The sequence below is a fragment of the Lactuca serriola genome, chromosome 4 (assembly GCF_051521515.1).
Source record: "Lactuca serriola cultivar US96UC23 chromosome 4, Lser_US96UC23_V15, whole genome shotgun sequence".
Taxonomy (NCBI): Eukaryota; Viridiplantae; Streptophyta; class Magnoliopsida; order Asterales; family Asteraceae; genus Lactuca; species Lactuca serriola.
Window position 1 is genome coordinate 19,435,288 of NC_136411.1, and position 16,651 is coordinate 19,451,938.

Consider the following 16,651-nt stretch of genomic DNA (forward strand, 5'->3'; position numbering starts at 1 on the left):
CACTTAAAAAGATAATTTTACCCTTTTCATTTCTTTTTTCTAATTTCTTTATTTATTTTGGTATTTAAATAATTATAAATAAAAAATAAAAACTAAAATCTCGCCCAAGCCCCCCCCCCCCTCTCTCTCCACCCACCGTCTTCCCCATCCTTGTTCCTTTCTCATTTTTTTTTCTCCCATCTGTAACATTATACCACATTGTTGTCAAATGTCTCCATGGTTTTTTGGGATCAAGACGATCTGTTTGAGATGGGTGGTAATCATTGCTTTATTCCACGAGGAAACGAGATGCTAATCAGAGCATTATCTGAAAACTTCCCATTTTCTACAATCAAAAAGTCGAAGGCATCAAATATGGATCTAATGACATCTCTATCTCTATTAAAGGACAAGATTATCACGCAAAAATCAATCGAACGCATCTATGATCTTCTTGAAAGAAAGAAATATGTCATTGATCGATTAGGTTTCGGGTTATTAAACAAAGAAAATAAAAGGGTATAACCGTCTTTTTAAGTTTTTTTGGACCATTTTTTTTATTTTGGACCTTTTATGCAAGTTAAAAACTTTTTGTATCATATACAAATTTTTTAGAATACCACAGAGATCAATCTTGCAGTTTTGTCTAATAATATAATATAATTATAGTAAACCTAATATTAATCAAAATGTCTAATAATATAACATAATAATTATAATAAACCTAATATTAATGAAAACATATATTTATATACTAAAAAACTAATTAAAATAAATCTAATAAGATAACAATAATAATCAAAATAATATTAATAATTACTATTATATTTACATTAATAATATTATCATATAATTTATTTATAATTATATTAATAATAATATGAAATTATAATTATTATATTTATTATAATAATAATATAAAATAATAATAATATTTAAAAAAAGGGGGAATGCTAAACAAAAGGAGGGAAAAAGCAGAAAAAAAAGGTGGGAAACAATTTTCAGTTCCCGCCATTATATTTCCAACGAAATTCCAACAGAATTGTAATTTTATATATTAATTAATATTTTGTTGGTATTTTGTAGGAAACTTCCAATGCTTTTCCTATAGAATGTTCTGGATATCTACTTCCGTAGGAAATATGTAGGAATTTTGTTAGATTTTGCTTTTGTCGTAAGTTTGTAGGAAATTCAATGGATATTTCCTACAAAACACTTTCGTAGGAAATATTTTGTAGGTAAAACCAAATATTCTAGTAGTGGTATCATAACAATTTTATAATAGAGATCAAAGCAAACATAACCATCATAAATATAATTGATAAAGTTACATGGTTTGTATGTGTTACATGTATTAAAAATCAATTACAATATGATGATATAAGACTAAATGATGTCTTAGTATCTCGTCTTCAAAAGCTTGCTGATACTTGTCTTAGTGATTCCCTGAGAATACAAGTAGTTTTGAAAAGAGTGTCAACAATTCACTACTAGAAAACAGCCCTTTAATAACGCACAAACAATGACACACACTAATAGAGGACACGCATTTGTGCATGTCCTAAAAAATAATGTCAGTTTTGTAAAATTTGAAGGATAGAAGACACGCATTTTTGCGTGCCCTAAAATTAGTGTCTAACAAAAAAAACACGGAGGGCACCAATCATAAAAAGCGTGTCGTGTAAATGTGTCGTTTTATATTTTTTTTAGGAAGGCACGTTCTTTAGGGGGAAATGAAATACCAAAAAATTAAACAACCCGCCGATGCATCTCCTTCTTCTTCTTCTAAAATCCTCGACCAAAAAGCCCTAATAATCCTTTAAGCAGTTCGTCTTACTCTCTCTCTCACTCACTCACTCACTCACTTTGTGTGTGTGTGTGTGCAAGCTCCAAGCCGCCACCACCAGCATCGAACCTCATAATCTTTAAGAGTTCGAAGTGCCTAAGCAAACACTTCCTCCATCTCAATATGTTGGTTCAAGATCGGAATGCCACATCGCAGTACACGATGTCATCATTGTCTCCACAAACCGCCGTCAACGACGGAGAAAATGAATGCGACTGGGTTCTTTTCTATTACTTCCAAATCTAATCCAGACAACAAGCATTTGATGCTTCCCAACTCGACTAACTGAAAAGTTATTCCAAAGTTTCAATAACTCATTTCTCAAATTTGCATTGTACGATCAAAGCTAGGGTTCTTTTGCTGATATCAAATGATCACTTCTTCTTGAATTTCCCCCAAATTTGTTGTTTTAAGCTCGTGATTCAAATTTGCATTGTACGATCAAAGTTATTCCCAAAATTCTCCCTGTGATCCCCTGCTCTTGAATTGTTCTTGTAATCATAGCACTTGCACATCTTACATTCCTCAACCTCCCAAATCTATCCGACAATATCATATGCTTTTGGGGCAAATCTGGATCTGAGCAGACGCAAAAGATAAATCCAATGGCTATTTTTTCCTACTTCAGCTCTACCAACAGGAGTACGGAGTGGTATGTTTGTCGTTAATTCACGATTTCTCTTACAGTTTGTGTTTAGTTTTTGCAATTGATGATTCGGAAACTGCGTTTTGTTGCTTATCTCAAATTGTGTGATCTCAGGAGCAACTCCAAGAGGATGGATTATAGCGGCGGTGATGAATTTGAAGACGTCGGAGCACGAACCTCTCTTTTTTCAATCACGGATGCATTTGAGGAAATTTCGAATCTGATTATAGATGGAAGAAATGGCGATTTTCTTGTTTTGAAATTAAAGCCTTTTTGTGATGCGTGTTCTTTCGTTTCTATGCTCTTCAGTTCCCTTGTCATCGCTTTTAAATTCACCGAGATGGAATACACCTCTAAGGTTTGTTGTTTTCTCTTTCTGAAACTCAACTGATGATTTTCTTAACCGTAAATCTGGTAGTTAAAATCAATTCATTCAAAATCCTCTATTTGGTTTTCAGGTGCGTGATGTAGAAGAAGCATCAGAACGTTATGTGAGTTTAAGCAGTGTAGTTGATTATGATGTAAAATGGAAGACAATAAAGTCATGTGGTAGCCATACTCGTAATCTTCACAAAGTCAGACAGGGTCTCGACCTAATTCGAGAATTATTCCAGAATTTTCTATCAAACAAGTATGTTCTTATGACTTATTACACCTGATTGTATTTATTAATTCTAGTGTTACTAATTGGCAATTGCATATTCTTGTGGTGATGATTCAACGATTACTCCCTAAAAGATGCAGCTTCATCAGCATATCAACCAGTGTGTGCGTCATATCATTCATGGGCTGTTAGAACTGTAGTTTCTGCAGGAATGTGTGCTCTTCCATCAAGGGAACAACTTCTGCTCAATTTAAATGAAACTGGTTAGTCATGGAAATCTTTTTTTTAATAAAATCTTGGGAAATGAGGTTTGACTCATTTAATTACTCAAATTTGAATCAGAAGTAAGATTGTTGTTGACCAGGCTAATGTTGCTGACATGGCACATGGAATGAGATTGATAAGTTGACTAAAGGCTCGTTTCTTTTTGACTTGAATACATTTAGCATCATGTAATAGTAGCACTATTGTTTTGTGATTGCAAGGGTAAAATGGTCATTTACTCACATTCAGACACTTCATTTACTTTCTTTAGCAATGGCGTAATGGGTGTCACTCACTCTTTGCATTAAGATGTTGCATTTTCCCGTTCTACCCATGTTTCTATTAGATTTGGTAGTTTTTCAAGTACAAAGGGTAAAATGGTCATTCACTTTCTTTAGTATGATGTATTGGTTAAGTGAGGAGAGTGTCACTTTCATATATCAGACATTGCATTTTCCTGTTAAAATAGTAGCACAATGATTTTGTGAATAGAAGGGTAAGACTAGGAGGTACACTTTGACTTTGGGAACCTAGTATGTCTAAAATTGAAAAGTTGAATAGGTGTATTTATTATTCCTGAAAGCAGCACCTGATACCTTATGCATAAATTAAAACCTTTCATACTTTCAGCAATGAAAGTGATGCCTTAGACAAGCTCCGATTCCTTAGTGTTACTGATCAACAACTTTTGGAGGGTGCTTCAGAACATGAAATATGTATTAAAACCGATCAAGAAAATGGAATAATTACCATTCAGTAATTTAAGAATCTTAATTAAAATAAAATTTAATTGAAAAATTGCTAATTTCCATATATGTATTTAGGGACTTCGGTATTGGTATGACTCACCAAGAACTAGTTGACTCTCTTGGAACAATTGCCCACAGTGGAACTGCAAAGTTTCTCAAAGCCTTAAAGGTATATGCTTTTATGATTTTGTCAACATATATAAATATTTTATTTTGAGAATTATAAATAATAATATACTTACAAAGTTTCTCAAAGCCTTAAAGGTATATGCTTTTATGCTTTTATGATTTTGTCAACATATATAAATATTTTATTTTGAGAATTATAAATAATAATATACTTACACAAATCATAGGATAACAAAGAAGTTGGTTCAAACAACAATTTGATTGGTCAATTTGGCGTGGGATTTTATTATGCTTTCCTAGTTGCTGATAAAGTATGTCATCTTTCATCCCTTTATTTACTTTTTTTATAAAACACCATGAAATTGTCCCAATGTATACTTAAGTTTGTATTTTTTTCATATAAACCTAAAGACTAAGTTCATATGCCTCTAAGCCTAATGGTTGAAACAGAGCTTCCACTTCACTTGCTTCAACTTTTTCTAACCTTGGTGTGGTTCATTTCCATTTTGTCTTGTGACTTTGTAGATATTTTTTTCTAAGTTGGATATGTTGTCTGATAAATTATTGTTACAGGAGAGTAGGCCGAGTAGGGTTGAGTTGAAACAGGTACTGAATAGTGTAGATTAAAGTTATATAGAAAGTGAGGTCAAAGTTGTTATTCTATTTCTTATTTGTTGAAATACATTCATTCATTGTAATTAATAATGTATAGATTAGAGTACCTTTTGACATGCAATTTTTTCTAGCTTAATGAGACATTTATAACAAATATTTTTGAATTTTTGTTGTCTTTTGTAGGGAAATCCATCAAGTTCATCAAGGCCAGCTGTTGCATTACCACATAGGGTAAACTTCTAATCTTATACAAATACAATGATTTGCTAAATGCAAGAAATAGCAATGCACTTTTATGTATTAGTTTTATTAAAACATCATAGTTTAATTTGTTTTCATTATAGGATTGTATGTTCAATTTATTTGTTATATCTTATGTTGATCTGATTAAATTAGTTAATAACATACTTATATAACAACTCTATCAGGTAGCTAAACTTGATTGTATAAGTAATAAAAGTTTTTTTTTGTTTCAGCTAATGTTCAAGTCATTACTTGCCATCCATTCCCAGTGGACATAAGGCATGGGATGCACTTGTTGCACAAGGTCAGTAATCATGTCGTGTATCTAAAATCCAATTGCCGCCATCGATCCAAGTCAACCTCAATCTAGATCAAGGTCACCGAGGGTTGTTAGTTTTATAGGAATGTATAACCCATGTTAGCAATTTTTTATTTTTGTTTAACTTTTGAATGATTATTTGTATGACATATTATAATTTGTGGAATTTATTTTATTTTTGGTGTATGAAATTTTATTTTATATTATGAGACATTAAATGTGTGATGTAATTTGAAAATTAGTAAATTTAATATATATATATATATATATATATATATATATATATATATAAGAACATTTAAACTTTATGACACTCAAATATGTATGTCGTCTTTCTTTATGACATGGGCTTTAATGATATGCAATGCAAGTCGTAAATGTGAATCATTTAACGACACACGAATGTGTGTCATCTTCTTTATGACAGGGCATTCCTTGACATGCATTGTGCTTCGTAAGGTTACGACGCGCAAAAGCGTGTTGTCTCTCGTTATGACATGGCCTTCCTTGACGCGCATTTGCGCGTCGTCTGAGCGTTTTACGACACGCATTGTGCGTCATAAAAGGTTGTTTTCCTAGTAGTGCAATTAAGTTGGTGAGTTCATAAGCATTTTGCATTAAAAATATGTGTCTTTGTTCCTTGAAAATGATAGTGTTTTCTTCTAGAAAATCCAATATTTTCTATTAAATGAATTGTAGTCTTAATACCCTAACACCAAAAATTTATGAATATCGTTGTACTTGGAAATAATAGTTTTATGTCTTTATAAAACTATTTGGAATGTATGTAAGTTGAATTGTACTGTATGTATAGTGTACTATAGTGTATCTGTGTAAAACCCTTTGAATGCATGTTTCCAGAAATGTAAATTGTATTGTACTGGAAAATAGTGTAGCGTAGTTTTATCTAAATAAAACCATTGAAGGTATGAAAGTAAACCAAACGTATTGTTAATACCCATTTGTGAGTTTTATAACCATGCTAGCGACTAGTGACTAGTGACCTATACGACATTCTTTGGGCGTCGGAATGGTACGGCATTTGTCACCCCAGACCTGCCGGTCTAACTGTAGCTAACAGTTTAGGTGTGAGATTGTCAGTCTCGTATAGATCTATACACAAATGTTATGCTCTCTCACAGGAGATTATGGTTATAATACATGATTTTAGTGAGTACTCTGGTAAGTACTATGAAGATAGTGCCTCACATAAAATCATATTAACGGTTTACGTAATAGTGTAGTGAAATCCCTTTTTCTTGTATTAATTTGTATGTATTACCTTTTTATAGTGTTTACGAAGTGTGAATGTTTCCATAAACTATACTTATTATAGTTTAAATAACTGTTTTGGTGAAATAGTAAATCCTTTGTATGAACATTATCATTTTTACCATGATAATATAATGAAATGAAATGATAATTATATATGTTTATATAATTATACCAGTATGCTCAACCTGTTACAAAAGGGTTAAAGTTTTATAGAAATCAAATGTATACCCATATATATATATATATATATATATATATATATATATATATATATATATATATATATTATAAAATATAAATGTAACGGTTTGTATATTAACACAATTTATCTTGTGTTTTACTTGTATCCCCCCCCCCCCTAAAACATAGAAAAATCATAGAAATGTAGGGGTATGAACTCACCTCGAGTGTGTTTTTGGCTGAATACGAAGTGATATCGGAAATCCTCGGGGTTGGAACATATGTATATAGTCGTATCCTAATAGTATTTAACATACGATATTGTGTATAAATTAGCTAAATTAATATGTGAAGTGTTATAAAACACTAGATTAATTTAAAAGGACTTACAAGTTTTTTGGGGATTTTGGATAATATTCTTGAGTATGTTTGAAGATATGAAGATATTCTAGGCAAAACTTTGAAGATTTGGAGATGTATATATGGGTTTTGAGAGAAAAAGTAACGAAACTTTTGAAGTGGAAATGGGATTATGAACATTGATTTCGGTTTGTATATATATATATATATATATATATATATATATATATATATATATATATATATATATATATGGGTAAATGAATATACCTAACAACCTTATATAAGCTTAGGTACCTAACTTCATTATACTACATTTGTTTGTATCATATTTACATTGTAATTGTCTAAAGTTCTTAAACTTCAACCCCATCACTTGATTACTTCCAAAATCTTTGGACTTTCACCAATATCTTTCTTTTACATCACGTCTTTCTATCGAATACCACCTGATGGGCTTCATATCCTACCGCTACAAATGAAAGGATGTAGGAGAAATATAATGATGAATTTCCAAATTTTTTTGAAGTAAATCAAGTTTAGGGATAAAGTTTAAGAACCTTGGATGATTGCAATGAAAATTTAATACAAAATGACATAGTTTGATGAGGTTAGGTACCTAAGCTTATATAAGGTTGTTAGGTATATTCACTTATATATATATATATATATATATATATATATATATATATAGAGAGAGAGAGAGAGAGATAGAGAGGTTCATTTGTTTAAATTAAGTATTGTGTTATCGTATACATAAATGTGGGCCAATCAAAACTAAATAAAAAATTAAATAATTAAATAAATAAATAAGGGTAATTTAGTAATTTGTTTAGTAAATTCCAAAAATAATCCCTATAATCATGGTATTGACTAAACAAATAAGCATGTATTCCTAAATCTCCCACCACATAAAGCCTAGCATCCTAGAGGGTATCGGCGCTTTTCCTAGAGCTGCTCAAACTCAAAATCAATCATCGGAAACTTCATCGAGGGATAAAGACGAGCATTTAGCACTTAAAGCGGGATTAAGAAAAGTTAAGATCTTCAAGGAGTACGTCTCGATTAAAAGATGCAAAAAAGCCTCCGGCGAGGATGATAATGAAATTAGCGAAAGCAGGAGTGACGAAGGTGACTATTCCAATTCCAATCTTGTTGACTCTGAATCAGGCGATGATTCCGATGAGAGTGAGCGTTGCTCACCGGAAAATGACCTGACCGCTTCGAGTTCTTCCAAGTTCTGATCTTCTTGCCATTCGCCAACTAAGTCTGAGACGTAAAGCAGGTCTGACAACCGACGGTATCAGCTCTCCGAGGCTCCGACTGCACCTCGCCGCCTCCGCCTACAACTTCGTCTGCAGCAGGTCCGCCTCCCTCTTTGATAAGGTACGTTCTGAGCTAGTGAGCTTTGTTGTGTAAAACTTGAACAAAAAGTGGAAGCAACATGCTCTTTTTTCTGATTTTTTTTTTCATTGACATATTTTGAGTTTAATGAAATAATGAATCATTGATGCCTTGTAATTTTTTATTTTATTCTACCAGCCTACAACACCATTGGAGCCATGTGAGTGGCTCAACAAGCTCTAAGCTCTTAATTGAAGTTTGGACCGATTTCATTAGTCCTAAGCTTTCACTCAAATCCCCATCCATTGTTGAGGTGACTACCTTCTTATAGATATATCATTTGTTTATATACCTTTTTATATATCGGTTTGATACAAACAATGATGCCTCCACAAAATTTGATGAACAGCCAGTTTTGTTGTAAATGTCCCCAAATCCAAACTGCTTTGTGTTTCGTACGCAGTGATCAAAACTGGAATGGAATGGAGTATTACCATGGATTACAAAAATCTTTTTATTTTTTTCCATGAATAACTGAATACTACATTACAATTTTTTAAAGAAATTGAAAGCCTTTTTTAATTTAATTATTGAAAGTCTTTTTTGAGATTTAACCGTTCGTTTAAGCAAACAAATTCTTTTAACGTGATAAACAAAAAAAATTGCCATCTATTTGAAACATATACGTTTATATCCCTTGTTCATAAACAACACTTTATTTCACTATTTTGAGAAATTGACCAAAATATACCCTAAACCTAATAAAACCTTATACACGTTTCACATCCTCACCCGTTATTTCCTATATGGAAAATCTAGATCAATTATGTGATTTTTTCATAACCTAATTGGTTTTGTATTACTGTTTTTTTTTTCCATTAACTTGATTGTATTACTGTTTCTGGCATAGTGGCATACCTGTTGATTTTTTCTATGACTTGATTGAAATCTGTTTAATGCATTAGATTGTAGGAGGAGATGAAGCTATAGTTTATATTTGTTGTTTTTGAATTAAATGTTACACCTGTATTGTATGTTAAACAATTGGTCTTTTTGATCTAAAAAGTGCAATTGTGTGTATGTGTTTGTGCTTCAATTAGTAATTCTATTCAATCTATTCAATCTGATAGAAACGAATGTAAGGTACAATGGTTTTCTGATAGACTTGATGTGTTTAGTTTTATTGGGAATTTGTTCTGATTGTCTAATTTTTACAGAAAATTGAAAGTTGTTTTGATGCACACCAAGCTTTCGGTAAAATGTTTCAACTGAATGATATTTCTTCGTTTATAATATTCTATCAGAAAAGAATATTTTTTATGATAATCATGAACATATTCTGTTAAAATACCCCGAATTAATATAATTATTGGTAAATGAATTCCAATTCTATCAGAATGGAATCACGAATTCCATTCATGGTGGAATGGAATATTAATATTTTCTCACTAATTTATTCATTGAATTTTTTTTCCATAGAAGCTGATGCTTGAAGAACGGGCCACGAAATTTAAACGACGTCTCTTAGCAACATTATTCTTTTAGAATAAATTAGTGTATTTGTTAGATTTTGATGTTTTTTTTCCGATTTGACAGTTTCTTAGTGTTATTCTTTAACAACAACAATTGTTACATGTATTCTATAAGAATTAATATAATTTTTGTTTTAATTCTTCAATTGCTGATTCGAGAATTTGTTATTCTACAAGAAATATGTTCAAGAATATTTTATTATTTTATGGTTCTAGAATATATTTTTTTTGAACATATTCAAACATATTCTATCAGAATGACCGAATTAAAAACCTTATAATTCGTAAAATCAGATTTTTAAAATTAATAGAATCTATGATCCCTTAAAATATGCAAATTTCCTTTATTAAATCTATATTAATTGACTAAAATACCCTTCTAGTTAAATTAGATGGTATTTTTCGATTATTTTTAATTCAATAATATGTATTAATCACTTTCTTAAAATAAGTAAAATGATTGGCCCATATTTATGCATACAATAACACAATAATTACTTTGAATAGAATAACCTAGGCCTATATATATATATATATATATATATATATATATATATATAGGGATAAAATGATGTGATAGATGCATAGGGAAGTGAAATTATCTAATTGGAATGTGTGCCACCGATTAAAAAGGGTGTTCTCGGCCTATCCTAACCAAAATCACAAGATTTCGGTCAAATAGTTCTAACCGAGAAGTGTGGTTTTCGGTCTAGAGAGGTTTGTGGTCAAAAGGTTTTCGGTGAAAAAGAAAGGATGTTTTCGTTCCGAAGGGGAGATCTCGGTCTAGGAGGGTTCTCGGTGGGTGATTCTCGGTCAAGGCTAGGATTTTGGTCAAGCCTTTGTTCCATAAAAATGATTTCGATTGTGGTGGGATTTTGATTTCAAAAACCGAAAACACATAAAGTGGGGTATAATTTTACCATATTTTGGAGTATAATATTTAAATATTAAATTCTTTGACTTATGTTTGACTTCCTTTGACTTTCTTTGACTTTTATTGACCCCAAATAACCTATTGTTACATTTATCCCACCGTTAGAGGGAATTTCGTCCCGAAATTATTTCTAAAGTGGCACTCATGAACTAGGGAAAAGATGTGGGTACTTTTGTCTCATCTGATCTTCTTGTTCCCAAGTGAATTTAGATAGGGGTGAGCAAAAACCGCATCACAACTAAAATTAACTGCATAAACCGCAACCGATAAACCGCAACCGTAATAAAAACTGATGGTGAGGTTTTTTTGTTTTTCAAAAACCTCAAATTTGCTGTGTGGTGCGATTATTAGTTTTCAAAAACGCACCGCACCGCATATATTATATACAACTTTTTTTATTAATTATTAATATATTAAAAATTAAAAATAAATCAAGTTTCATGAATGGAAGATGAATAAAATAATAGAAGACAAAAGTGTTGATTTTTTGTTATGTTTAACTTTGAAAAATGGTGAAATTAGACAATTTTAAGAAATTTATTGTTAATTACTATTGATTTGACGTTTTTAAGATATTAATTGTTTGTGATTTAAGTTAATTGTCTTATACTTTATGGTTTTTTTATCATTACAAGTAATATGTTTGAACTCTTAAAACTATTTGAGCTCTAAATTGTGGTTAAAAACCACACAAAATAACCGCACCAAATTCATGCGGTTAATAACTGCAACACAGAAAAAACAAAACCACACCGCAAAAATAACCGTCTAACCGCACCGCAAAAATAACTGCACCAAGCGGTTTTGAAAATGGATTAACCGCATTTGCGGTTAGTGGTGAGGTTTTAGCTAATAACCGCACTGAACCGCACCGCGCTCACCCTTAAATTTAGGTCTCCGCTTGGCCTTCCAGCGGACCTTCACTATTGGTATACGGCTTTGTTTCGTTTTCTTGACTTCCTTGTCCATGATTTCTACGGGTTCTTCTACGAAGTGTAGGCTTTCGTTTATATCGATCTCATCAAGTGGGATTACAAGAGTCTCATCGGACAAACATTTCTTTAGGTTGGACACGTGGAAGGTGGGGTGTATGTTACTGAGTTCCTGTGGTAGTTTGAGTTTGTAAGCCAACGGGTCGATTCTAGCACGAATCTCGAATGGTCTGATGTCCCTTGGATTTAGTTTTCCACGTTTCCGAAACGTATCATTCCTTTCCAGGGTGAGACCTTTAACAGGACGCGGTCACCAACTTGGAACTCCAAGGTTTTACGTCGTTTGTCCGCATAACTCTTTTGTCGGTCCCTAGATGCTTTTAGTCGTTCCCGAATTTGGACGATCTTCTCTGAAGTTTCTCGTATGATCTCGGGACCGGTGAGAGTGCTGTTAGGAACTTGTTTCTTTGCTAGTTGCGTATCACCCACTTCAGCCCAACACAGAGGGGATCTGCACTTGCGGCCATAAAGGACTTCAAATGGAGAAACTTTGATGCTAGTGTGATAACTGTTATTTTACGAGAATTCGACGAGTGGTAAATGGGTATCCCAAGCTTTACCAAAATCTATCACGCAAGCCCTCAACATGTCTTCCAGCGTCTGAATGGTTCTGTCACTTTTCCCATCAGTCTGGGGATGGTACGTTGTACTCATGTCGAGTTTGGTTCCCAAGGATTTTTGCAGTGATTGCCAAAACCGTGAGGTAAATCTACTATCTCTATCGGAAATAATGGATATTGGCACACCATGCAATCGTACTATCTCTTTAATGTACGTCTTGGTTAACTTCTCCATCTTGTCGGTTTCTTTTATTGGCTAAAAGTGTGCGGATTTGGTTAATCTGTCACGATTACCCAAATAGTGTCAAGAACACCCGTTGTTTTGGTCAATTTGGTTATGAAATCCATGATTATCCGCTTCCACTTCCATTCGAATATGTCTGGTTGTTGTAGTAAACCCGAAGGCTTCTGGTATTCTACCTTGACCTTGGCGCAAGTCAGACACTTGCCTACATAGGTAGCAATTTCAGCTTTCATGTTTGGCCACCAATAAAGTTTCTTGAGGTCCAGGTACATCTTGTCTGAACCTGGATGAATGGAGTATTTGGTCTTGTGAACTTCGTTCATGACTACGTCTCTATGTCCACTGAACTTCGGTGTCCAGATCCAATTCATGAGGTAACGAACTCCGTCATCCTTAACTTCCGGGTTTTTATCCATTCCTCTTAAGGATTCACCTTCCACATTCTCGGGTTTCAAGGCTTCCAACTGAGCCTCTTTGATCTGCGTGTACAGGTGTTAATGGATGGTCATGGTTAATGACTTTACTCGGCGGCCCGAGTATTCCTTTCGACTAAGGGCATCTGCTACTACATTGGCTTTGCCTGGATGATAGTGAATTTTGCATTAGTAATCATTTAGTAGTTCTACCCATCTTCGCTGCCTCATGTTAAGATCCTTTTGATCGAAGATGTGCCGGAGGCTTTTATGATCCGTGAAGATTGAGCACTTCGTATCATAAAGATAGTGTCTCCAAATCTTCAGAGCAAATACTACTAATCCCAGTTCGAGGTCGTGTGTGATATAGTTGACCTCGTGGTTCTTAGGCTGTCTCGAGGCATAGGAAATGACCTTTCCTCATTGCATAAGCTTTCATTGTATTTCTTCTTTAATTTATTTCTTTCAGCTTGGATTGATTTGAAGAGGTGGATACCTTCCTCAATCATTGACATATCTGAAACCATTCTAACTTGTTAAAATAATAACAAAAAACCTAATCTGACACCAAGTCATATAGAAAATCTGAAATCATTATAACTTCAGATTTCATGGAAACAACCGAGAAAAGAAGTGAACAAGAAGAGAACCATATGTGGTTTCTTAAAAAAAAACTTGAAAAAGAAGACATAGGTTTTACCTGACTAGTGACGGCAAGCAGATAGAAGAGGTGGTCACCAGAAGAAGTAAGAAGAAGGAAAATATGTCGGCGAAGACGAGCAGGAGGGGGCAACGACAAGTAGAGGTCGACGATGGCTTGAGTCGCTTGAGGGATTTTTCAGGGGAGTAAAAGAGAAGCCCGATGATGGGTTTTTCCAGAAAATGTGTATTTTTTTCAAGAAGAGGTGAAAAGAGGTTGTGCCATGTCTCTGCCACACAGAGAACACGTAGACCTTTTCAGGTCTATGGTCTTCTAATAAACAAAAAGTCTGCGAGAGCTTATATCTCAAAAACAAACAACACCTAAGTGAACATACCTAAAGTGCGTAGATGATCTACCAAGTATGATAAGGGTTTTCCAACAAATATTTTACCATGATTTATAGCGCACAATAATGAAGAATATTGGGAAGATAAGAAGCAAAAACAACAATATTTTAAACTCATCTGTTAAGGGAATATTGTTATGGGTAAAAACTTACATTTGAAATCTTAGATATGATTTAGGATAGCATGCCGAACAAGATCTTGAGCAACATCAAGCTTAAGATACTGAAAGCTACTAACCAAATTGTTTTCATCTTTATTTTTCTATCTCTTTGATTTACATGTTTGAATGTCTCAATCAAGACTTGTTCAACTCATAATCTTTTCAAGGAACACGAGGAAAAAGACATGATCACCAAGAATCTCATAATAGAAGGTAATGTTGAGATTATAGTATAGTTGTAATTAGCCGTTAGAAACATTATATATAAATAGGTATTTAGACTCACACATGTACACATATGAACACATGATTTTCTACTTGTAATCAACATCAGATTTATCAACAACTTGTATTCTTTCGATTAATCAATAAGAACAAAAAAGATAAATCGATAATTGCCAGCTACCTCATAATTTCAAGGGATTTCTTTGTAATTTATGTGTCTAGCATTTTAATTCCTTACAGTGCCTTCCAATCACAACACCATAACCTTTACTAATATGGTTAAATGACACTTAGCAATTTTTTTACCAAAACATATAGATAGATATATATAGTGTGTGATTATGTGTATATGTATGTATGAGCACTAGAGAGATATCAATAAGGGAAGAGATCATGGGTTGGAACTTATTTTTTTTATTGCTAATGTCTTATGATCCTTAATGGATGAAAGAAGAAAGTATAGTAGTGTGCACCATGAATTTTCAAATCCAAATCTAAGATAGGTTTCATTGAATCTTGTGAAGAATTTATAAAGTTTTTCATGTGACATTACAATAAGCCACAAGTTAATATACAAATACTATTTAAATGATTTCATAGAAGGCATCTAATGTATCACAGTGATATGGCATTATTTAACTCTATATTTTAGGTCATTATCTTAATATATTTGATTAAAATGTTATATTTTAATATATATGATATTTATTATGCTTTGAAATGTTAAATTACTAATAAAATGAGAGTTGAGATGAAAAAGAAAGAGAACAGAGCTGAAGAAGACGCAAAAGGATGTTGTTTGACAGATTAACCCCTCTTCAGTATTTTGGCCCTATCTAATGACCGGTAAATCCGATTTAGGACATTCAAGATGTTCTGAAAACTAGACAAAATGTCGGACAACTTTTGCGTTTGTGAAAAATAAGGATTTCTAGTTCCTACGTTGTTGAAAGGGCATTTCCACGTCATGATGGATCAAAAATCCCACAAAAATATACATATCGGTGTACGAATTTTTGTGCAACAAGGAAATCGAACACCATCCCATGGAGTCGTTGAATCTATAAAAATATGATATTTCCAAATGTAATCATGGTGCAGCCTTTGATAGCCTATAGCTGCAATTTTTACTTAGTTTTTGACATGCTAAAACCCCTTGGGGTCAATTTTAAGGCTAGAGAGTCGATTGGAGCAAGGATTTGAAAATTCAAGCACTATTTGCATCAAGATTTCATTTTGGGGTTGCTTAAGGATATTGTCTCGAAATCTTTTGGTGATGTTTTCCACTTTTCCTGCTTTAGTTTATTAATTATGTTGTAAAAAACCTTTACTTTCGCAAAATGTAGATGAACCCTCGTTGATATGTTTTGATTTCATTAGTAGGATTATATGTGTTTGGTTAATACTTGTGTTCAATTGATTGTTCATCTTTCATGTGAAAGTTATGATTTTTATTATCTATTGCCAAGGTTTGTGTATTTAAGAAGACCAATCTAAGTACATTAACTTGAATCTTAATTAGTTTATGATCATTAAATTGTTAGGACTAGTGGTTGATCATATCCTAGGGTTAATCAATATTAATTGTTTACTTTGACTGTGTTATAGAACATTAGTTATCCATGATATGTTTCGATTGATTTTTATGACCATTGACAAGAAATCACTACGTCATATCATTTATGGTTCGAATATATTTAATTAAAGTGTTCACTAATTGCATGATCTTTGTGTTAATCATAGGAAACCCAACCAAGATAACTAGTTATATTACAATTCGGTAATCAACTCATTAATCCATTGCACTTCTAATAAATCAAGCATAGAAACTTTGGGGATTCGTATTCTAGTGGAAGTTTTTCTTAGCTTTTGTTTTCATTTAGTTCTTTAGTTTCGTTCGATTAATTGAGTGTTAAAATAAGTTAGTTATTTTAAACAACCCCCTCTCTTTTACTTTACTATTATTTATTTAATTAACATTTGAATTA

The 16,651-nt window shown here is 32.7% G+C and overlaps 1 protein-coding gene and 1 long non-coding RNA gene across 2 annotated transcripts; both read left to right on the forward strand.

Annotated features, from left to right (window-relative positions):
• The first annotated feature begins 216 nt into the window (after nucleotides 1–216).
• LOC145098096 (lysine-specific histone demethylase 1 homolog 1-like) lies at nucleotides 217–1,116 on the forward strand. Its single transcript, XM_079035772.1, has 2 exons — nucleotides 217–498; nucleotides 1,066–1,116. Exons 1-2 carry the CDS (start codon nucleotides 217–219, stop codon nucleotides 1,114–1,116), a joined length of 333 nt encoding a protein of 110 aa, XP_078891898.1.
• A 7,036-nt stretch (nucleotides 1,117–8,152) lies between these two features.
• LOC145099978 (uncharacterized) lies at nucleotides 8,153–10,171 on the forward strand. Its single transcript, XR_013704741.1, has 3 exons — nucleotides 8,153–8,595; nucleotides 8,752–8,866; nucleotides 10,033–10,171. It is a non-coding gene; the product is annotated as an uncharacterized LOC145099978 (long non-coding RNA).
• Nucleotides 10,172–16,651: the final 6,480 nt, after the last annotated feature.